The 25,913-nt window shown below is 35.4% G+C and overlaps 1 protein-coding gene across 1 annotated transcript in view; it reads right to left on the bottom strand.

The window, feature by feature from the left end:
• Positions 1 to 25,913, bottom strand: part of LRP1B (LDL receptor related protein 1B) — a 2,070,284-nt gene that overhangs the window by 94,441 nt on the left and 1,949,930 nt on the right. The window contains exons 80-83 of the mRNA XM_043894665.1: positions 19,720 to 19,836; positions 15,208 to 15,381; positions 13,196 to 13,321; positions 4,790 to 4,954 (exon numbers count right to left, since the gene is read on the bottom strand). Of these exons, the coding sequence (XP_043750600.1) occupies positions 4,790 to 4,954; positions 13,196 to 13,321; positions 15,208 to 15,381; positions 19,720 to 19,836 (582 nt within the window). The remainder of the gene's footprint in view (positions 1 to 4,789; positions 4,955 to 13,195; positions 13,322 to 15,207; positions 15,382 to 19,719; positions 19,837 to 25,913) is intronic.

Raw genomic sequence — 25,913 nt, 5'->3', positions numbered from 1 at the left:
ACACTAGCCTAGAGAGTTATAAGACTAAATAGTTTAGTGTTGCTCTCACCATATGGTCCAAATGAACCAGTAAATTTGACTTACACAGCCAGAAGCATAATTAGAGAGAATCCTACTTTCATTCTCTCATAGGTCTGTTATAAAAATTCAAGGACCAAATACAGTGCATGGCACTTAGTAAGCAACTCTCTATATATATTTGCCTCTATATATATTGTCAAAAAACCCTGATATATATATATATAAATGATCATGATCCTGACAATGATTATAAGCAGTGTTATTTTAATTTTTAATAAGTATTGTCTGATTCTAAAAATAAAGCATGGTGGAACATTTAAAAAACAACAGATGTGTAATGAAGAATCTATTGCCTATGCGTTTTTTTCCATATTATATAAACAAGCTTTTTTCTTGTGTTTTTAAACTTTATAATACAATGTGATTTTTTCTCTATTTTTCTTTGTTATTATATAGTTTTCAGTTACAGTGTTTTTTATCATCTATCATTCACCTTTTAGATAAGCTATATTTTATATATTAACTACTTGGATTCAGGTTTTTATCTCCAATATTATGAACATTTTCACTTCCAAATATTTTGCTTTTTATTATATAATCTTTGGAACATGTGTCTAAAAGTGACATTATTTAGTTAAAGTTGCATGTTCCTATGTCACTTATTTGTTAAACTATATGCACTATTTTATGTTTTCAGTTTTATACTTTCACCTTATTCTCTTGGGTTCTTAAAAAGCAAATAAAACCAAATATCCAGCTCTTAGTACTTTCTAAATATAATCATTATCTATTTAATATGTTAAAGGAGTTAGGACATCAAGCTTAATTTAAATTAAAAACTGCCCTTGATTAAATAAAAAGCGAAAGGAAAACAAAGGACGGTTTAAATGTATGTTCAACCTTTATCAAGATATTAATTAAGTGATTGTGTACTTCACATCTCAGGTAAATAAGTGACTTGAGAGATATCAGTATATAGTTTCATTATCTGTTTCATGATGTTTCAAGGATGTTCACAAGTTCCTAGCTGAATTTGCCTTTGAGAAAACACTTTTAGGGCTATCAAACTTGATCATAATTGATGACGGTCATATATGCTACCATCATATTTGGGGCATTGACCTGGACAGAAAGATCTTGAATGAATGAGATAGAAACTTATCTCCATCTACTTTACTATAACGGCCTTTCCTATTGCAGTAAGACTTTCATTTAATTTTTCTTTCCTCAGTGGAGCCTTCCTCCAGCTTCATTCTTGGGAATAAAATTTTTCAGTCCCAAAGTATATAGATGTGGTAACAGAGAGCACCACAAAGAGGGCCTCTGCTATCTTCATGTTGAATTTGTTTAAATAGCTTAATACTAATGTATTTCTTACCATAAAAAATTGCACAGTTGCCTCTTCATCTAGCCAATTTTATACATTTTCAAATTTTCCAAATTAGAATTGCCTCCCTTTACGCATAATTCTAAACTTTTATGAGTGGTAGTATTTGAGAATATTGCCCCAAATTTACAAAATTTCTTGCTACATTCCTCTAAATTGACTGTGTAGAAAACCTTGATTCATTCTGATATAAACACTCAAAGTCTAAATAACAGACCTGTAACAGTAAGAAAAATATCACAGTGTGAACATATCTTAGACAATTAATATTCATAAACATGAAGATTAATTGTGCACATAACATAAATACCCTCTAGTAGCAGTGTTGAAAATATAATTTCAGAAATTATTCTCTATTTTCCATAAAAGAATGACTGAATAAGTCAATGCTTTACTCTATTTTCCATTGCTCTGCCAAGGCAAACTTTATCTTAACTGTATCTTCCTATGATCAGGTCACAGAAATGAACTACATGGACCTTTGTTGATATAGTCGATGTCAAACTATTTTATTCTGTAGTACCTTCCTATATGGATACAACTCATATATTTTTAGTTTTAGTATTCTTCATTACAAAAACCTTAAGGAATGAGGAAAAACTCATTCCTACATGCAGAATTTTAATTATGCCTCTCAGATGTGTGTCTTTAATTAACTGGTGACATTTCCTTTGTTCAATTATTATAGTTATATACAACTGTTATAAACTTATAAATTTTAATTAAGGCTGCCCCAAACCCTAGTTATATAGTGTCCACATAGGAATTTGCCAAAGGCTTAACTGTAAGTAAACCAACAATGAATAAATCCATGAACTGCCCACTGGGATTTGTTTTACAAATTAACATTTGTGTGGAGATAATGAGGTTCTACAGTCCATAATACCAAACAATGTTTTATAAAACCACATTTTTAAAAGTGAAAAATGCATTGTAAAAGACTTAATTAACTATCATATTATTATTATTTGTTGCTATCAGACAATAACTACATGGTTATATATCAAGTTGAGTTCATATGAGGACTCATTTGCATTACTAATTAGAAATATATATATATTTTTTAATGTACTTTCTATGTCAAGATCTAATACTCTGGATATTAAACTTGATAATGTATGGGTTCTAGATAAATGAATAGATAAACTTGATATATTGTGGATTTTAAGAATGCAGCAAGGTCTGGACAAATGATCTGAATGAAACATTAAAAGTTCTGCTGTGTTTATATATAGCTCACAGTACAGTACAGTGTTAGTCACTCAGTCCTGTCCAACTCTCTGCGACCTTATGGACTGCAGCCCACCAGGCTCCTCTGTCCATGGGATTCTCCAGGCAAGAATACTGGAGTGGGTTGCCATTCCCTTCTCCAGGGGATCTTGCTAACTCAGAGATCTAATTCGGGTCTCCTGCATTGCAGGCAGATTCAGGAAAGCCCTTATATAGCTCATCAGGATAGCAAATTCAACGTTTCAAAGAGATTTTTCTCTTTAGATCCATCTCAGGTTGAATTGGTAGCCATAGTTCGGAGTGTCAAACCCTTTTGTTGGCTTAAATATTTCCAAAGATAAATATAAGAAACTCATCTGGTCGCAATCCAAGATCATCTTAATGAGAAAATTAAGAACTAAATAATAAAACTAGATACCTCATTTGCATAAAAAAGCATCTTCCCTAAAGCTAAGCAGTATGCGTGTTGTAAAATACAATTACAGGCCACACCCTCTTACCTCACATTCAGTGGATTTTCATTTGCATATTCACTGAAGGTCTCAGTACACAGCTTTTCCTATGACAACAATACTTTGTGGACTGGCTCCCCTTCAGGCAGAATGAATATATGCAGTAAGGCTACTAATGCCTTTTTTAATTTAATCAAACTGATGAATTCTTGTTTAGAATTCTAATTAGTAGTTAAAGTTATCTTAATTATCAATTAATCATATCAAAACTATTTATAAGCATAAAACTATCAAAGAAATAGTAATGTTTTTACTCTGAGAATGTAAATCAGAAAATGGCTTGCTGCTCCTGAACACCATTGAAGATGCTTCTTCATGTGGCTCTTTCAGTTATCCTTATACTAAATACCACCAAGAATAACTTAAGCAATAGAAGCAGTGAGAAATTCAAGTATGATGAAAATTAACCATGTAGGGGGTGTGAAGAACATACGAATTGATTTTCCATCTGACTGTCTAAATCTGCACTTATTGTAAAATAACTGAATTTGCATAGATTGCATTCTAATTGTTGCACAATCTCCTTTGCACTAAAATTGGAATTTGAAAATTATATTTTTATTATGCATTAGGGTTAATTTTTTCCCAGTAGGAACATATTTTAAATGTAATACAAGTCAGTAGAGAAATATATGTTAACATTCACTTATGAGCTGTAGAAAACACTTTTTTCAAGCACAGCTATAGCATAAATTAATGAGTCTCTTTTATATCTAAATATGTAGTAACCTGATGTTTCCAAAGCAATGTGTTTGAATATACTATATTGTAGTATCAACAGAATAATTTTTATTTTAGATGGAATTTTTGATACTATAAGATATACTGATATAATATGTATATACTGGAGAGGTCTCGCTCAGTCATGTCCGACTCTTTGCGACCCCGTGGAAGGTAGCCTACCAGGCTCCGCCGTCCATGGGATTTTCCAGACAAGAATACTGGAGTGGGCTGCCATTTCCTTCTCCAGGGGATCTTCCCAATGCAGGGATCGAACCCGGGTCTCCTGCATTGCAGACAGACACAAGCCTTATCTTCTCGACTCCAAAATATATATTTTTTTAATCCAAGTTTGCCTAATGTTAAAACTCATGTCATTAAAAATTAGATTTGTTTGAAATACACACATATTATAATATGTATATATATGTATGTACATATATACACATATGTATGTGTATATATATTATATGTATATAATATGTAATATTATAATATGTATATATTTCAAGTGAATCTAATTTTTAATGACATGAGTTTTAACATTAGGCAAACTTGGATTAAAAATATATATATTTTGGAGTCGAAAAGATAAGGCTTGTAAAACTGATTTTGCCTCATCATTTTAAGCCAGAGTCAGAATATCTATAAGCCCTGAGCCCTGTCAATGATAAGCATTTAACACAAGATAGTGATCATTATTATTGTTAATTTCTGTGACTTGAACTTTGATATACTCAATTTAGAACAATTGCCACTGATTATGTTGAATAAACTATTAGATTTAATTTTTATATTTGTTATTAAGACACCAGGAATGATATTTGTTATAAATCAACACTAAGTATTTTCTATATATTTTTCACACATAAGGAAAACTGCACATTATTTTTACATGCAATACCACTCAATTATTTACCCAGAGCTGATGGCATACAAGTTCCTCCATTTTGACAGTAGTTGCTACAGTGGTTGATTTCACATCTTTCTCCTGAATAACTAGGCCAACAGTGGCACCTCAAATCACCCTTCTCATTTAAAATGCATCTTCCTCCATTTTCACAAGTCAATTTGCATGAATCATCTGGTTATAAGAAGAAATGTATAAATTAGCATGCCATTCAGTAGATGGTAGAGTAAGAAAAATTCAAATAAAAATTAAATACTAAGACTTAACTTTTTTTTCATAAAATTCCAAAGCTAATATAAAAGTAGAAGAGACAAATGCTATCTGAAAATAGAGAATCAGATTTCAACTATTGTTGAAGGTGAACACAAATATTCAATTAACTTTTATTCTTTTTCAGGCTTAAAGTGCTATTTACCATTTTTTATATTTGTTAAAACATTAAACAATAAAACCAACTGAAACTTTCTAAAAATAAAATATTTTTCAACCAATAAGTGTTTTTTCACAGTATGGGGAAATATGGCTTATTTTTCAAGGAGTGTTTGATATTATGCCAAACTGAGATATATAAGCTAAATATTATAGTATATATATGTAGTCATACATATAATATATACGGTATAGTGTGCATATAGAAACAAATACACACACACACATATATATATAATTTATAGTCTAGGGAAACATTTAAATGAAAAAATACCCTTTGATGTACATACTTATAAATTATTTATAAACACACAAAACAAAAAGTTACTTAGATTTGATACAAGGTGGTGATAAGTGTCAGAAACATCTATTTCCATATATAAGCTGATTAGTCGTAATTTGTCTACAATACATTTTGGCTTTGAAAAGGAAATAATGATCATTCCTTGAGGTCACAGAATTAGTTTTAAAAATATGATGAGTCTGATTTATGATAAAGATTGGTTTGAAATCATTTTCTGGATTATTTTTCTATATGTATAGACATGGTCTTTCTCCATTAGAAATACTGCTCTATGTAGACCAGGGCACAACATTCAATTGAACAAAGACAATCAATAATAGTTTAAGAAGCAGTCTATCCAGAAAATACCTTTTCCTAGAGTCAGGCTTATTTTGTATGAAGTCAAAACAGCCTATATTCTTTACTCAAGATACATTGACCTAGACATAGCAGCAGCTTGGATATATCACTGCAATTATCACAGGAACATCCTAAAGAGCCTCAGCGATGTTAAATGACACAACAGTTCAAGTATCATAACTACTGTCATAAATAGAGACAATCAGCAGTGTCAAACAAATTCTGATATTTTTGGCATTGCAAAACAACTTCCAATACTTTTTCAAGTAGGGAGGTTTCAGGTTGGCATTACTAAATTCTGCATTTGTAATACGAAGTACTCTCATGAGGCACTATATATATATACATGGTATAAAGAAAGTGACAATTGATATAGTAAGATTTGCTTTTAGGTCCTAGTTCTGCTCCTTACTACACATAAATTAAACTATCCAAGCCTTAGTTATTTCTACTTTAAGATAGCCTTATGGACATATGTACAACTTAACTCATAGATTTGTTGTGAATATTAAATAAGCAACTTGAAAGTAAAAGTTAAAATTATAGAGCTTTGTAAATTTTTAGGTACATAAGTAAATACCATACACATACACACAAATGAGGGTCTGAGTTCTAGCCATACTGGATAGTACGAGGATGGAGACCTGCAATCTGGGTCTACAAGGTGTATTGCTAAATTTCAACAGGAAATTGAGGCACTCATTAGGTAAATTACCAAGTGAGAATCCTAGTGAGCATTATGTGCCTAGTGTGCATGAGGTGCACTGAGAAGCCAGCTCACACGGAATGGATCCTATGAAAACCAGAGGGTGAGCATTGGAGGGACTCAGTGAAAGCTACTAAGACTGGGCTGGATTACAGAGTGTCAAGGAAGGAACTGAAAGACAAGTGAATCTGAAGAGAAAAGCAGAGCGTCACAGGAGATTCTTGGATGTTGGACTTTTCCTCAAAAGTAGTGTTAAGTTTCGAAAAGTCTAGAGTGTCTAAGAATGACTGTAATGATGGGGTTAGACTGAAAGCACGGGGACTATTAGGATTCTGTTTAAATTGTCCAGGCTGGATAAGATGATGGCTTTAAAATAATGTAGGATAGATAAACATAGACATATTCTAAAAATAACTAGAAGATAAAAATCACATCAGAGGGAAAGGAAAAACTAAGGATAATCCTTCAGGTTCAAACTCAGGGGCAATAAGACCTAAAGTGTTTTATCTCTGAATGTATTAAATTGGAAATACCTATTTAAATGAAGTGGGAATCTCTAGCAAAGGGTTGAATATAGACATCAAACTCTCAAGAAAGATCTGGAGAGGAAATAACATGTGTTGGTTTAAAATTTACCAAAACATTTCTAACTCTTTTAGCATGAAACATCCTAAGTGGAGTTGTGAAAGCGAATAGTGAAGATAACTGTTAAAGGTATTATGATCACACTTGGAATTACTATGGGAGGGCGCAGTTTCACTGGTGGATGTTCTATGTAAAACACGTACATATTCAAAATCTCTACATGTTAGGATATGTGCATTTCTATAATGTGCCTCAGTAGGCACCAGAAATTTAAACATATAACACTGCCTTTGAAATGAAAGTGGAGTTACAGTCTTTCAGAACCTAACTGTAATAGTTCTATAATGAAAATGGAAGCTGCTTTTGTCAATACCTAAATCACCTCCAGAAGCCAAGCTCTAGCAATTACAATCAACTGTGGGGAAGAGCAGGTGAATACTTCACCAAGAATGGGTAACATTTGAATTTCAATTTTCCTACACGAAGATTAAAAATACTCAGGGTGCTCATCGTTTAACAATAGCAGCTAGAGAAAGGCAAGTAATTATAAAGAGCTGAAAAAGCTATATCAAATTAATTGGCTTTTATCTACACTAATCAATAATTCTAAACTCCATTTACCTATGTTCTTAACCAAGTGTTCCAAGTCATCCATTACCAAGGCTCATACATATAAAGGCCATGTGAATACTTTTAACACTTTCATTATTTAATATATGAGATTTTTTTTTAAATTACAAAATAAATGTTGAGGCCTTTCAGGCCAGGTTGCAATCATGTTTTCTGTAATCATGCCTTTCAGGCTGGGTTGAAAACATAAAACTAAAATTTCTAAAGGCGTTTAAGATTTTGGTTAAGTGTGTACTTAGATAAAATGCTTCCTCATGTAAAACTTGGGAAGTGAAAAGTGAATGTTAGTCACTCAGTCATGTCTGCCTGTTTGTGAACCCATGGACTGTAGCCCACCAGACTCCTCTGTCCATGGAATTATTCAGACAAGAATGCTGTAGTGGGTCGCCATGCCCTTCCCAGGGCATCTTTCTGACCCAGTGATTGAACCTGAGTCTCCTGCACTACAGGCAGATTCTTTACCAAAAAAATTTGCTACCTTCATGACAGGTTTATCTTAGAGTGCTGTGTGTCTACTTTTAGCAAGGGATTGTGCTGGGCACTTTCTGCATGTTATTTCTAGTATTTTCCAATTACTCTGGACATGGGTACTTTGGGTGGATTGGAGGCACTAGAGTGCATTATATCATGATGAAGACTGTGGAATGCCTAGGTCCACCTTAGAGTACTACCATTATTAAGTATTGTTAGACAGTCAACTGAACCTCTATATACTTCAATTTTTCATCTGTAAAAATAGGGACAATGAGAATATAACATCATCAAAGTTTTGTGGGGATTAAATGAAATAATGTGCATATAGCATACATAAAATATGCCTTGCACATAAGCCTTCAAGGTATTTATTCTTTTTACCAGTAGTGGTAGTATTTATTGTTAATTTGATTTTACACAGAAGAAATGGAAACTGAGGGAGTATGAGGCCAAACAAATTAGTTAAGTGATAGATCTTGAGGGGCACTCAAGAGAGAGGTGATATAATTATGGCTGATTTGTGTTGTTATAGGCAGAAACCAATACAACACTGTAAAGCGATTCTCTTCTAATTAAAAAATAAATTTTAAAAAACACAAAAGAAAAGTAATTTAAAAAAAAAAAAGGACTTGTCTTGAAAAAAAAAAAAAAAAAGAGGGGTAGATTTTGGTTTAATCCACAGCATCACCTCAGCTCTACCCCAGGTCAAGTTCTTCCTATGTTAGTCAATCAGTCAGTTCAGTCACTCAGTCGTGTCCGACACTTTGTGATCCCATGGACTGCAGTACGCCAGGCCTCCCTGTCCATCATCAACTCCCAGAATTTACCTAAACTCATGTCCATTGAGTCAGTGATGCCATCCAACCATCTCACCTTCTGTCATCCCCTTCTCCTGCCCTCAATCTTTCCCAGCATCAGGGTCTTGTCAAATGAGTCAGCTCTTTGCATCAGGTGGCCAAAGTATTGAAGTTTCAGCTTCAACATCAGTCCTTCCAATGAACACCCAGGACTGATCTCCTCTAGGATGGACTGGTTGTATCTCCTTGCAGCTCAAGGGATTCTCAAGAGTCTTTTCCAACATCACAGTTTGAAAGCATCAATTCTTTGGCACTCAGCCTTCTTTACAGTCCAACTCTCACATCCATGCATGACTACTGGAAAAGCCATAGCCTTGACTACAGACCTTTGTGGACAAAGTAATGTCTCTGCTTTTTAATATGCTGTCTAGGTTGGTGATAACTTTCCTTCCAAGGAGTAAACGTCTTTTAATTTCATGGCTGCAGTTACCATCTGCAGTGATTTTGGAGCCCCCGAAAATAAAGTCAGCCACTGTTTCCCCACCTATTTACCATGAAGCGATGGGACCAGATGCCATGATCTTAGTTTTCTGAATTTTGAGCTTTAACCCAACTTTTTCACTCTCTTCTTTCACTTTCATCAAGAGGTTCTTTAGTTCTTCTTCATTATCTTCCATAAGGGTGGTGTCATCTGCATATCTGAGGTTTTTGATATTTCTCCTGGCAATCTTGATTCCAGCTTGTGCTTCATCCAGCCCAGCATTTCTCATGATGTACTCTGCATATAAGTTAAATAAGCAGGGTGATAATATACAGCCTTGAAGTACTCCTTTTCCTATTTGGAACCAGTTTGTTGTTCCATGTCCAGTCTAACTGTTGCTTCCTGACCTGCATACAGATTTCTGAAGAGGCAACTCAGGTGGTCTGGCATTCCCATCTCTTTCAGAATTTTCCACAGTTTATTGTGATCCACACAGTCAAAGGCTTTGGCATAGTCAGTCAAGCAGAAGTAGATGTTTTTCTGGAACTCTCTTGCTTTTCGAGGATCCAATGGATTTGGCAATTTGATCTCTGGTTCCTCTGCCGTTTCTAAAACCAACTTGAACATCTGGAAGTTCATGGTTCATGTATTATTGAAGCCTGGCTTGGAGAATTTTGAGCATCTTCCTATGTATTTGTTGATTTTGGAATATTGAATAAATTATTTGTATTACTGGCTTCCTACATGGCTCAATGGTAAAGACTCTGCCTGCCAAGTAGTAGATGGAGACTTGATCCCTGAGTTCAGAAGATCTACTCAAGAAGTATATGGCAACTCACTCTAGTATTCTTCCTGGAGAATCCCATGGACAGAGGAGCCTGGGGGACTACAGTCCATAGAGTTGCAAAAGAGTCAGACATAACTTAGTAAACAAGAACAACAACATTCACATTAAGTAAAGGGGCAAAAGGGAGGTTATATAGAGGAGACAGTCTTATTTATTTATAAAAGAAAAACAACAAAAGCTGTATGCAACTTGGAAATTAAAAAATAAACTTCTAACACCCGAATCAATGTAAAAGTCACACTAGTAGCACAAGTTGTGTGCTTCCGCACAGAGTACTAATCTCTCTCCCAGGAGCCTTTCCCTCCCCAACAACAGTGTCTGTAGACTTGGTGCAGAGGAAGCACCTTTGAGAGCACTGCTTATGGTTGTCCAGGACTAGCGAAAATGTGGTACATCGTCTACAAGGAAGGAGGTGCTGACATTTTGAAGAATCTATTTCCGAAATGTTATGTAGAAATCTCAAATAGGTGGAGAATCAATGGGAAACAGTGAGAGACTTTATTTTGGGGGGCTCCAAAATCATTGCAGATGGTGACTGCAGCCATGAAATTAAAAGACACTTGCTCCTTGGAAGAAAAGCTATGACTAACCTAGACAGCATATTAAAAAGCAAAGACATTACTTTGCCAACAAAGGTCCGTCTAGTCAAAGCTATGGCTTTTCCAGTAGTCTTGTATGCATGTGAGAATTGGACTATAAAGAAAGCCGAGTGCTAAAGAATTGATGCTTCTGAACTGTGGTGTTGGAGAAGACTTTTGAGAGTCCCTTGGACTACAAGGAGATCCAATCAGTCCATCCTAAAGGAAATCAGTCCTGAATATTCATTGGGAGGACTGATGCTGAAGCTGAAACTCCAATACTTTGGCCACCTGATGCAAAGAACTGACTCATTGGAAAAGACCCTGATGCTGGGAAAGATTGAGGGCAGGAGGAGAAGGTGACGACAGAAGATGAGTTGATTGGATGGCATCACCAACTTGATAGACGTGAGTTTGAGCAAGCTTCAAAAGTTGATGACGGACAGGGAAGCCTGGCTTGCAGTAGTTCATGAGGTCACAAATAGTCAGACATTATTGAGCAACTGAACTGAACTGAAGTAGAACCTGTGACCATACACAGTTCACCTGCATGACTGTGTCAGAGTAGTGGGTGAAAAATGCACCAGATATTGTTGGAACATGTGCATGTAATTCTATTATTCTGTCATCACAACTGAGATCATGGAAACTCTGATTGGGAGAATTGGTAAGGAGGAAGGGTTCATCCTAGTACTGGGGACAGCACCCCTTTTCAATGACTGACACTAAAATAGTCTTCCAAAAGACCAATCAAGATTCACATTTAGCATTCCATTAAGCATGTCCCAGCCTACCATCCATAGTAGGACTTGGCACACCAGTCACACTAACTGGAATAAATGACTCGTTATTTTCTCTACTTTCAATGGTTTTGTGACTTTTCAGACAGTTTCTTCTGTTTCAATGTCCTCTTCATTCATTCCTACTTAACCTAAATCTAATCTGTCTTTGCAGATCTTATTCTAAGGTCATATTCTATAGGAAATTCTATTTTTTTCTCTAATTGGATAATCATCAAATTTTTCCTAACAGTTTGAACTTTGTCTCTTCTGTAGCTTATATCACCATTCCCATAAATATCTATTTATTGGTGTTTGTGTCATTCATCAATTCATCCTTGCAAGATCATCAGCTATGGATATTTAGTACTTAAAAATATATATTAGATAAAAGAGCTATAACAGTTTTAGACACCGAGTGCCTTAGGAAATGCAAAAGTGTTTAGATGGCATATAACTCTCATCAGAGAACAAGGAGACAATGATACGGGCATAGAGATGCTGACTGAGAACAGATCCTGTGTTCACGTGAAGAGTTCATTCTAATAGAGAAATATTAATGCAACAGGTAGGAAGCCCTGCTCTGAAGAGATCCTAAATGTGTGTCTCATTGGGAAAATGTTTGCTGTGACCCGCTAGTGATTTTGGAGCACTGCCCTTTTGTCTGTGACATAAAATTAACGTGATGATTTTCTTTTTTCTTAGCTTCTTTTTCCATTATGGCTAAAGTCTTGAATATGAATAAACTTATTAAAAGTCTGTCTGGATATCCAGGAGACATTTCTTCCCCAACCCTTTTCAACACCCGATTTTTGTTTTTGATTTTTTATGTTTTGCTGCTTAATACACTCCAGCATCTGAAATAATGTTTCAGTTTTTAAATGTTTGTTCGAACCTCTATCTTCTAAAGCATAAACTGAAACATTTGCAGTTTTGCTTCTAACTTAGTTCTTGGTTTCTAAGTTAATGTTATACTTTGCTCGTAAGTTCTCAAAATGTTTATTATTTTTATTATTAATAGGAGTAGTAGTAGTATTTATTGTTAATCAGATTTTACAGAGGAAACTAAGACTTAGTTTCTAAATAAGTTTTGGCACACAGAAGTTGTTCAATATAAAGTTACTAAATGGATAAATGGATTTGGTAGTTTGGTTTAAACTAACAGCTGAATGGTACCCACAGAAATATCATTATCTTAACTAATACAAGAGCTATATAAAAAGGTCTCTTAATTTACTCTTTCATGCATGGTAGGTGCTCAATGCAGGTTTGTAATAAATGTACAATCAACTAATAGGAAGTCATTATCAGAGGAAATAATAGCTTATATAGGCACTCACAAACCAGTGATATCGTGGAAATGATATCAGTGATTACTGAGTAGCTAATTCTGCTCACTTTCAGTAGTTGTGAACATTTATTCTACACAGTAATTCATTATTTACAGAATAATGAAGTTTACCTACCTAACAAGCTGTCATCATTGCAGGTACCATTAATCAAATATTTTCCTTCTGGGCATGCACAAGTGGCCCCAGAAGGATTCAGTAAACAGAGGAATTCACATGTTAGGTCCGAGCATGGATTGGGTACTGATCAAAACAAAACAAAAAAAGAACATAACTATAAATACAATAGGTTTCAAAAACATAAAATTCAACAAGGTTAAATGATGAATTAGCAATGCTGAAAAGAAATAACATCAATTTTTTTTTAACCAGGAGTATATTATTTCAATATTACAGTACTTCTTTATAGATGAAAAGAAATTACTAACCAACATCTAAGGGTTTCCCTGGTAGCTCAGTGATAAAGAATCCACCTGCCAATGCAGGGCACTTGGATTTGATCTCTGGGTCAGGAAGATCCCCTGGAGAAGGAAATGACAACCCACTCCAGCATTATTGCCTGGGAAATTCCATGGTCAGAGGTGCCTAGGGGGTTGCATGCCTCCATGGGATCACAAAAGAATCAGACACGATTTAGTGACTAAACAAAAACAACAACCCAGCACCTATTATTAATAGAAAATGTACCTTAATTTACATTTTCCATGAGGGAGAGGAAAATCAAACACATAATTTGTCACTTTTCCTTTGGCAAAGAGTTGATCTGAGACACAGAAGTGCAGTTTAGGACTATTGTAATAGTCTAGCCAACTGAAATCTTTGGGATCTAATTTTCATTTTAAGTAGTTTCAAGACTGGTTTAACAGACAGAAAGAACTCCCCATGATATTTACAAAGGCTTACAATCCATATGTAGTTATCTGTTAGAGCACAAACAAAACATGACTTTTTCTCTCCAGAAAACATGTTTAATACGGTTTCCTTTCCATCAGATGTGTGCATGGATAAATGGGTACCACAATTACTTTTGTTTAAATTTCTATCCAATCACTATCCTCTATAGCAACAGCTGCTTCATGGATTTCTGTATAGAATCTGTCATTAGAATGAAACAGAAATGACATTGAGAAAGTGAAATGGTGACTATGAAAGTCGCTTTCATTGTGTAAGAACCACTACTCAAGTACCTAGTATACTTAGGGTAGACTTTATATATTTTTAATGAAGGTGGCAATATTTGACTATGAATATGAATCAGACAAAACTAGAGGTTGAGAGGGTGATATCCTCATATTAACCTTGGAACGATATGTGTCAGATCACTGGTAAAGAGCAGCAAAACCATGAATAGAAATTCAGGAAGGTTTTAGGGAAGTATATGTTGTTTTAACCTGATTCCAGAAATCATTTGATGCATTATTACCTTTCCAGATCATACTGAATGAAATTAAATCTTTTTATTAACCATAAGGAATAATTATTAATATAAGTAAATCTTAAACAATATTTTGAAGGGTGAACTGATACACAAAGTCAGATCACTAGAATTTCAGCCACATTTTATTTCTCTGTTCTTCAATATTTTTATGGCTGTGTTTGAAACATATCTTTCAAGATACCAATGTCAAATATTTATCTCTTTTTAGGAGAGAAAGTAGCAGTAAAAATCATAAACAGAGAAAATACAACTCTTGAGAACAGTTCTCCTCAGATACCTTTAAAGATGAAATGTTAGATCTATAATTGTTACTTGGTTATCAGTGAGTGAAAAAGGCTAATGATAAATTTCCTTACTTACATGGTTTAACTATAGACATAAAAGGCTTTATTAAGAATTTAGGAAAAAAACATAGCATGAGAGAAATTTTTATAACAAAGTTATTCTAATTCCAAGAAAACACAACCAAATCCTGAAATTCTCATATCTGTTATAGCAGAAATAGCAACTTTTGCATTATTTATATCTTGTCTTTGAAAATTTGAAAAGTCTGGTGCAATCAAAATTAAAGTAACTTAACTTATTGGAGTTAAGCCACGAAAAGAGTTTTGAATTTAAAAATGCTTTATTTTGAGAATCATAAGAAAGAAACTTTGCCAAGATAGACAATAGTATAAAATATTATACTTACAATCTAGTTGTTTATAGCGATGAGAAATCAAAACACCTTTTGTTTTGTCAACATCTAAAGCTAGGTACTCTACTGAACCATGGCCAAATTTTTGCACTCGAAATACACCATTTTTAGGACCTGCTCCATATATATAATCTTCAAAGACATCAATCCTGTGTGGATGTAACAAACCTAGAATTTTTTAAAAGTGGAGTTATAAAAGTTGCAAATGTAAACAGTCAGTCTTAAGAAAACTAAGCTTATCCAAGATCATATCGAAAATCTTATTCCTGTTAGCAAAAACTTTCAGAATTAGAATATTTTAATATTAGTTATAAAATCGATGATTGATATATTAGCAATAAAAATATGTGAGATATTAAACATCACTAAGAACATAAAAAACATTTCCATCAATTTTACCATCATAAAGCATTTCCTGGAGGGCTTATTATACAGAATAATCTTTTCTGTTGTACAGTTTGCAGACATAAAGCTTACATGACATTGATAACCACCACTGCACAAAAACAGTTCACAAAATTCTCATTTTCTTGTTTTTCAGTTGCTCAGTTGTGTCCGACTCTTTGTGACCCTGTGGACTGCAGCACACTAGACTTCCCTGTCCTTCACTATCTCCTGGAGTTTGCTCAAGCTCATATCTATTGAGTCAGTGATGTCATCCAACCATCTCATCATCTGTCCCCTTGCTTCTCCTCCTGCCCTCAAACTTTCCTAGCATCAGGGTCTTTTCCAATGAATCGGCTCTCTGCATCAGGTGGCCAAAGTATTGGAGCTTCAGCTTTAGCATCGGTCCTTCTAATGAATATTCAGGACTGATTTCCTTAAGGATTGACTGGCTTGATCTCCTTACTGTCCAAGGGACTCTGAAGAGTCTTTTCCTGGACCATAATTCAAAAATATCAATTCTTCAGCACTCAGTCTTTTTTCTGGTCCAACAGTCACATTCATACATGGCTATGGAAAAACCATAGCTTTGACTACCTGGACCTTTATCAGCCAAGTGATGCCTCTGCTTTTTAATATGCTGTCTAGGTTTGTCATAGATTTTCTTCCAAGGAGGAAGTCTTTAAATTTTATGGCTGCAGTAACTGTCCGCAGTGATTTTGGGGCCCAAGAAAATAAAGTCTGTCACCTTTCCCACTTTCTCTCCATTTGCCATGAAGTGATAGGACTGGATGCCATGATCATATTATTTTAAATTTTGAGTTTTAAGCCAGCTTTTTCACCTTCCTCTTTAATCTTTATCAAGAGGCACTTTGGTTCCTTTTTTCAGTTATTAGGCTAGTGTCATCTACATATCTGAGGCCAATTATATTTCTCCTGGCAATCTTTATTTCAGCTTGTGATTCATTCAGCTGGCATTTCGCATGATGTACTCTGAATATAAGTTAAATAAGCAGGGTGACAATATACAGCCTTGACCTACTCCTTTCCCAATTTGGAACAAGTCCATTGTTTCATGTCCGGTTCTAACTGTTGCTTTTTGGCCTGCATACAGGTTTCTCAGGAGACAGGTAAGGTGGTCTGGTATTCCCATTTCTTGAAGAATTTTCCACAGTTCATTTTGATCCACACAATCAAAAGCTTTAGCATTGTCAGCGAAGCAGAAGTGGATGTTTTTATGGAACTCTCTTGCTTTTTCTATGACCCAGTGGATGTTGGCAATTTGATCTCTGGTTCCTCTGCCTTTTCTAAATCCAGCTTGAACATCTGGAAGTTCATGGTTCACATACTGCTGAAGTTTGGCGTTAAGGATTTTGAGCATTACCTTGCTAGCATATGAAATGAGTGCAATTGTATGATAGTTTGAGCATTCTTTGGCATTGCCTTTCTTTGGGATTGGACTGAAAACTGACCTTTACCAATTCTGTGGCCACTGATGAGTTTTCCAATTGCTGACTTTAAAGTTCAGCAATTTCACAGTATAATCTTTTAGGATTTGAAGTAGCTCAGCTGGAATTCCACCATCTCCACTAGCTTTGTTCTTAAAGATGCTTCCTAAAGCCCACTTGACTTCATACTCTAGGCTGTCTGGCTCTTTCTGAGCGACCACACTGTCATGGTTATCCAGGTCATCAAGAAACTTTCTGTATAGTTCTTGTGTTCTTGCCACCTCTTCTTAATCTCTTTTGCTTCATTAAGTTCCTGCCATTTCTGTCTTTTATTGTGCCAGTCTTTGCATAAAATGGTCCCACGGTATCTCCAATTTTCTTGAAGAGATCCCTAGTATTTCCCATTCTGTAGTTTTCCTCCATTTCTTTGGATTGTTTACTTAAGAAGACTTTCTTGTCTCTCCTTGCTCTTCTCTGGAACCCTGCATTCAGTTGGGTATATCTTTCCTTTTCTCCTTTGTCTTTCACTTCTTTGCTTTTCTCAGCTATTTGTAAGGCCTCCTCAGACAACCACTTTGCCTTCTTGTATTTCTTTTTCTTGGGGATGGTTTTGGTCACTGCCTCTTGTATGTTATGAACCTCTCTGTCCATAGTTTTCAGGCACTCTGTCTACAGATCTTATCCCTTGAATCTATTTGTCACCACCACTGTATTAAATTAATGGTCAAATTAATTGTCTGAACAATAATTTTATCAATCATAAGTTGGTTTTGCATAGGGAAATAATCCCCCCAAATCTGACATTCTATTGTCTATTTTAGAAATAGGATAAAGAAAACAAATTGGTGAATGTCAATCATATATCAATTAGTTTGGCTGAGAATAACAGTAATAATAATAATTTCTCACATTTACAAAATGGCTATTTTTAGAGATTTTTATAAAAATATATAACTTTGGTACTGAAATTTCTAAAAAGTGAAATAGCACCATTTATATTTTACTTATTATCTAAATGTTGTAAAACATAAAATGCCTTTTAATATGTATTTTTCTTTATTGTTTCTTGAAATAGTAAAATATACACTCAAGCTAAAATGGGTTGATTTTTGTAATCAATTACATGAATGTTGAATTTTTTTTTTCCATTTAGTGTTATTAAATAAAAAACACACTCTTCTAATACGGGCACAGTGACAGTTCAATGCAATTATTCCTCTAGCAACTTCTCTGCTTTTGCTTAAAAAGAAAAAAAAAGGAAGCAAAGCAGTACTTACTTGCAAATTAGTATGAAAATATAAAACTTCAAGTATAAATTGTGAACAAATTGTGGTAAATAGCTAAGAGGTTTTGGTAGGAAAGAGAAAGAGAAAAAAAGGGAAATAAATTAAGCAGAAAGAACTGAGGTTCCCTGGCAAGGAAAGTGTGAGTCACAGAAGGGAGTAAAAAATGAGAGTGAAAAACAGAAGATAGACATAGAGAGGGAGATAAAAAGGATGCCATGAAAGTAGAGCACTGGTAGATTTTGCAGTCACTTGTAGGAGAAGTAAACTCTCATTTTTCACACATTGCTTTCATATGGATGAGAGGATCCCTATCAATTACCTATAATAATAAATGTTACTATGATGTTTTACCTATATAGTAACTCATTTCCTACTTATCACTGCAATTTGAAATAAAAATTAGTATTTCCATGCACTAATCTTGACTACTTGAAGTCATCTGCTCAGAAAAGAACATCCACAGAAGCAACAAACAATATTTTCTGAATCCAGTAGCAATGCACCACGTTTGTCCTGGAGTCAAGAAGTTCTTCTGGTGTAGCCTCTTTGTTATTCTAAGTAGCAGGAATGAAAATTGCAATGAATAAGAGCTACAAGTAAGAGCTACAAGTAAGAGCTACTGTGAGGCTGCGCCATGACAGGCAGCCTAGATTAGGAGTAGGCCTGGTTTTCCAGGGTAACATGATTATCAGGCCACCTGGAGCCAGCCAATCAATATGCGCCCAGTAAGGAAAAGGGAACCTATCAGGGGAAAGCTGAAAAGCCCGCGAAGGTTTGAGCCAATAAGATTACTTTGCAAACATGTAACCAGTCCGCTTAAGCCAGCTACCAACTGCTTATGCACACCTTATAAACTGGGTAACAGCTCGGGCTCAGTGCTTATCTGACCCTGCACCACTGTGTTGGTTGCGGCAGTGAGCCCTGACTCGAGTCAGCAATAAACTTCCCTTTTTTGCGAGTTGCATTGTCTTGGAAGCCTTCTCTCTTCCCGCTCGGGGATTCGGACATCGGGCATAACAGCTACAAGTTGAAATGAGATTCCCAGGTGGTAAAGAATCTACCTGCCAATGCAGAAGATGCAGGGGACACAAGTTTGATTCCTGAATGGGGAAGATCACCAGGAGAAGGAAATGGCAACCCACTTTAATATTGCTGCCTGGGAAATCCCATGGACAATGAAGGCTGGTAGGCTACAGTCTGTGGGGTCACAAGGAGTCGGACACAACTGAGTACCCACGCACACACACACACAAAGCTGTACACAGTAAGTTGAAAAGAGACATAAATTGAGGAAATACAGAAAGTAAGGCTTTCATAATTGTGTCTATGCATCATTATTTAGTATGCTCAATGGTAATTAAAGGCAGAAACAAAAGCACTTCACAAACCTTGTTTGCTGGTGACAGAGACTACGGAATCAGAACCATCGTACAGAACGCTGCCGATAACAGAGAGTTCAAGATCAGCCCAGTATATCCGTTCACTGAAATGATCCACAGCCAGACCTGTAAAATCAACACACACAGACAGATGCCAGCAATACATTTGAGATTATTTAAAATTATGTTTCTTCTTTTTAATGTATTGTTATAATTGAACAATTTTTTTTTTCAACATCTTAGAAATTACCTAGTCTATGTCATGGTAGTGCAAAAATCAGAAAAAAATGAATTAACTCAATCTCTATATGTGTTAATAAATTACACAGAATTTATGTAATACAGTCTAGCGAAAAATATTTTTACTTCACATAGGAAAAGCCATCCTAAATACCCCTCCTTTCTACTCTCACTGGTTTCTTAATTACAGTTGTTATCTAGAAAACTTTCTCATGACTTTTTTTTTAACTATAGTACACACAGAATTAATTCATCTTTTAAATCATTTATCCAAACATTATTTAAAATAATTCCAGGTAATTAGCTATATTTTTAATCTTTTCATGAAGGTGCATTTTGCAGAAAATAAAAAGTTCATGAGCTTAATCATAAGATATTTTCACCAACTTGAGTTGGCCTATAGTGTTATGAGACACCTGTGTGCATGCTGAAGTTTAAATTGACTAAAGATTGATGTTTACAGTAGGGAATAATGAATAGTAAATCCCTTAATTAAGTTTCTCATTGTACTTACATTTTTCACTCTAATTTTTTACTCTAATCATTAATTTGCTCTGAGACTGCCACCTTTCTCTTCATTATCAGTATCTGTTAATGAATACCACTGGACTAAAATGACATGCAGTAAAAAATAATGTTTTTCTATTTATTCAGTTTTTTATTTCATAATGGGATCTAGTCAGTGTCTTCTTGCACAAATATACCATCAACACATAGAATACCTTAGGTAAACTTCTTTCAGTTTAGAAAAGTAAGACCCATAACATATGAATTCTATGATAAATCTTCGCTGCTGTAGAGATTCAATTTTTAAAACATAGCTAGTCTTTAGATATGACATATGACACATTTTGAAACTACAATGCAATCAAAATACCTTTGGTATCTGAATGCTAAAAAACTTTCTGAATGAGATCATTCAATAAAGAAAAAAATTGAGGAAATTTAATGCCATCTTAAAGTCAAGGCAACTGAATGAAAAGTATTTTTGAGTTTATACTTATTGTACTTCCTTGCAGATAGATCAAAACTTAACAATCAAAATGAAAACATATCATGGTGAAAATCACTTGGGAATAATTTTTCAGTAAAGTATGTGTCTATCCCAAATGTAATTAAACTAAATAAAAATATTTCTCAGGTATAATATAAAGATGCTCTATGTCCAATCAGTCTCTGAGAAATGACTTACCAATTAAAACAAGTGGCCTGTGTTTTACTAGCTTCTGCTCAATGATTAATTTGCTATTTGGAGTTATGGTGGATATTAGACCTTAGCTTTTTCATGTGTAATTATGAGTAATGTGAAACATAAAATGATCCAGCTTCTTGCTGCCACTATTCTACTTCAAAATCATTGTCTACAAAAGATTTAAAATGCTTTTCTTTTTTTTTCCACCAGTGTAATACAATAAAGTGGTAGATTTAAGAAAAAACAGTTGTTCTCAACCAAATTGATCTTTACATTTAAATATTAAATTTGTTAATCATAGAAATGAAGAAAACAATAGGTATTAATCTAATTTAATTACAAATATTGTTTTGTCAGATGCAACAGCAGTAAACATTTTTCAAATGTGTCATACATTGCAGTATTAGTCTAGGCTTAAGACACATACAGCTATAGTCCCATACTGTACTAGCTTGGATGGAATGACATCTAGATAAAAATTTTACCACAAGCTTTTAGATGAGTGGGATTTATATTCCCCTAAATCCACAAATCAATGACTTTGATTTTTTCCTTAAGCCATTTAATAAAAGAGATAGTCTTTTAAATTAAAAAGTTAAAGAAGGAATCAACTAACTTTTTGTTACAGAGATGAGTCAAGTTTATATGAAAGAACAAATTCATTTCTGTATCTTTAAAATATCACATCTTTTTTGTCTTTAATAAAGAAGCAATAATAAAGTGGAGAAAAAATCAACTCCCAGGAAAGTCATTCTTATGTGAACTGGGAATGGTGAATATCTGGAACCAAGTCAGTGAAAGTACAGAAAATTTAAAATAAAATGTCTATTTGTTCTAATTGAGCACAATAGAAAGACAATTTGGAAGTCTTATAAAAGAAAAAGTCCTGATAAGTTTTAGGAGCACATGATAATGGCCCTAATCTGTTTTTTAAACATCTCCCATGATACCAAGACTAAGTTTACATTTTAGGGATTTTTGAATCTACCTTTTAACTTTAAATTTTTCCAAGATCCTTCTACTAGTTTCCCTATTTCCACTGTGGTCTAAAAAGAAGACAGAAAATGGCAAAAGCAAAATCTTATGAGAACTGGCCATAGTACCAATGTGATATTCAAGAGAGAAGACCTGGAGAAGAGAAATAAATTATGTTTTCAGAAAGGGAAAAAGAGATTATATAGATTTCATGTTATAGGAAAGCTGAGATTTGTAAGGTAGTAATAACAAACAAGTGTGCAATACCCTATTCTTGATTTAAGAGGTGATAAAAGGGGTCCAAGAAAAGCTAAAGATACTTACCACTATGTCAAATTTATTTAAAAAAATTTTTTTAAGTAATTTCTCAGGGAGGTTACCTATAAAAGGTTTTGGATATTAGACTACGTTAAAGTTATTTTTACACATATATGTGCTTGTGTATGAGTTTGTGTGCTCAGCTGCTCAGTCCTGTCAGACTTTTTGTGACACCTGGATTATAGCTCACCAGGCTCCTTTGTCCATGGGATTTCCCAGGCAAGAATATTGGAGTGTGCTGCCATTTCCTTCTCCATGGGATCTTCCCAACCCAGGGATTGAACCTGCATCTCCTGCTTGGTAGGCAGATTCTTTACCACTGAGCCACTGGGTTTCCCCAGTGTGCACGCACACACACACACACACACACACACACACAGAGTTATTTACGAGTGTTAGCAAAATAATGCATCGAGGAATTGAAAAATAGTCATTAAGTTTTTATCTATCTCATTTAAGAGATCTTTCATGGGCCAAGGACAAAGAATTTGCCGAGTGAATCAAATAATTATGACTGTACCAGGCCAGTATGTACTTCTTTATTTTTCTGTTTAGTCAGAAACTGCCACAATCTGAGAGGATCTAAAAGTAACATAAATAAGCTTTTGGATGTCAAATAATATGGTATTTAAGCCAAACTCATGTAATTCTACATGCCCTTCTATTGGAGGGAAAAATGAAGAGCCTTCTATTGGAGGGAAAAAATGAAGAGCATTCATTTTTAAAAGAAAGTAATTAATACATATTTGTAAGGTACCTCCCTTGCACCATACACTGTCAGGCCCTAGTATGTAACAAAGATTGAAATTTCCTACTCTCATGGTACATCCTACTCACCCACCACACAATTGACTGAATCAGAATATAGATTATGCTTCTTGCATTTAATATTGGGCCTAAAACATCTGTTAAAAGAGAACTTAATACCATAACATAGGTTAGAGTATTAAAAATGGTATGCATTCATATCTTCAGTCATTCAACACATAATTAGTCTTGAGGGGAGTGGTGTAAGATGGCAGAGGAGAAGGACATGCGCTTATTTTCTCCTGCAAGAACTCCAAAACTACAACTCACTGCTGAAAAACCATTGATTGGAGAATGTTGGATCCCACCAAAAAAGATACCCCATGTCCAAGGGCAAAGGAGAAACTCCAACAAGATGGTAGGAAGGGAGAAATCACAATTAGAATCAAACCCCTTACCCACCAGACACACTCAGAGGGCTCAAACCTTGTGCGCACCAGGACCCCGAGAACCCACAGAGACTGAGCCAGAACTGTGTTTGAATGTCTCCTGCAAAGGTACAGTTCAGCGGTGAGCTGCTGCAGGGGCAGGGGCTCTGGGTGCAGCAGACCTGGGTATGGCATCAGCCCTCTTGGAGGGGGTCGCCATTAACCCCACCATAGAGCCACTAGAACTTACACAGGACTGGGGAAACAGGCTCTTGGAGGGCACAAACAGAACCTTGTGTGCACCAGAACCCAGGAGAAAGGAGCAATGACCCCACAAGAGGCTGACCCAGGCTTGCCCATGAGTGTCCAGGAGTCTCTGGCAGAGGCGTGGGTCAACAGTGCTCTGCTGAGGGGTCAGGGGCACTGACTGCAGCAGTACATGCATGGGGCCTTTTGAAGGAGGTCACCACTGTCTTCATTATGTCCACCATAGTTTGGCCTCAGGTCCAATAACAGGGATGGAACACAGCCCCACCCATCAATAGAAAACTGGATTAAAGTTTTACTGAGCATGGCCCTGCCCAGTTTCCCCCAGTCATTTTCTCTCATCAGGAAGCCTCCATTAGCCTCTTATCCTTATCCATCAGAGGGCAGAGGGAATGAAAACCACAATCACAGAAAACTAACCAAACTGATCACATGGACCACAGCCCTGTCTAGCTCAGTGAAACTATGAGCCATGCCATGTAGGGCCACCCAAGATGGATGGGTCTTGGTGACCCATCCCACTGGAGAAGAGTGGCAAAATAGCTCCAGAAAGAATGAAGAGACAGAGCCAAAGCAAAAACAACACCCAGTTGTGGACATGATGGGTGATGGAAGTAAAGCCCAATGCTGTAAAGAGCAATATTGCATAGGAACCTGGAATGTTAGGTCCGTGAATAAAGGCAAATTGGAAGTAATCAAACAGGAGATGACAAGAGTGAACATCAACAACATTTTAGGAATCAGTGAACTAAAATGGACAGGAATTGGTGAATTTAACTCAGATGACCATTATATCTGCTACTGTGGGCAAGAATCCCTTAGAAGAAATGGAGTAGCCATCATAGCCAACAAGAGTCAAAAATGCAGTACTTGGATGTGATCCCAAAAATGACAGAATGATCTCTGTTTATTTCCAAGGCAAACCATTCAATATCACAGTAATCCAAGTCTATGCCCTGACTAGTAATGCTGAAGAAGCTGAAGTTGAACGGTTCTATGAAGGCCTACTAGACTTTCTAGAAATAACACCCAAAAAAGATGTCCTCGTCTTTATAGGGGACTGGAATGCAAAAGTAGGAAGTCAAGAGCTACCTGGAGTAACATGGAAATTTGTCCTTGGGGTACAAAACAAAGCAGGTCAAAGGTTAACAGAGTTTTGCCAAAGAATGTACTGGTCATAACAAACACCCTCTTACAACAACACAAGAAAGACTCTACACATGGACATCACCAGATGGTCAAAATGGAATCAGATTGATTATATTCTTTCCAGCCAAAGATGGAGAAGCTCTATGTAGTCAGCAAAAACAAGACTGGGAGCTGACTGTGGCTCAGATCATGAACTCCTTATTGCCAAATTTAGTCTTAAATTGAAGAAAGTAGGGAAAAGCCACTAGACCATTCAGGTATGACTTAACAAATCTCTTACAATTGTACAGTGGAAGTGAGAAATAGATTCAAGGGATTAGATCTGATATACAGAGTGTCTGAAGAACTTCGGACGGGGCTTCCTGACACTGTACAGGAGGCAGTGATCAAGTTCATCCCCAAGAAAAAGAAATGCAAAAAGGCAAAATGGTTGTCTGAGGAGGCCTTACAAATAAATGAGAAAAGAAGAGAAGTGAAAGGCAAAGGAGAAAAGGAATGATATACCCATTTGAACGCAGAGTTTCAAAGAATAGCAAGGAGAGATAAGAAAGCTTTCCTCAATGATCAATGCAAAGAAATAGAGGAAAATATTAGAATGGGAAAGACTAGAGATCTCTTCAAGAAAATTAGAGATACCAAGGGAAAGATGGACACAATAAAGGACAGAAATTGTATGGACCTAACAGAAGCAGAAAATATTGAGAACTGGTGGCAAGAATACAAAGAACTAAACAAAAAAGATCTTCATGACTTACCTCCAGATAACCATGATGGTGTGATTACTCACCTAGAGTCAGACATCCTGGAATGTGAAGTCAAGTGGTCTTAGAAAGCATGACTACAAACACAGATAGTGGAGGTGATAGAATTCCAATTGACCTATTTCA

The sequence above is a fragment of the Cervus elaphus genome, chromosome 33 (assembly GCF_910594005.1).
Source record: "Cervus elaphus chromosome 33, mCerEla1.1, whole genome shotgun sequence".
NCBI lineage: Eukaryota > Metazoa > Chordata > Mammalia > Artiodactyla > Cervidae > Cervus > Cervus elaphus.
Note: the sequence above shows the minus strand (reverse complement) of the source record. Positions and strands in the feature narration are given on the sequence as shown.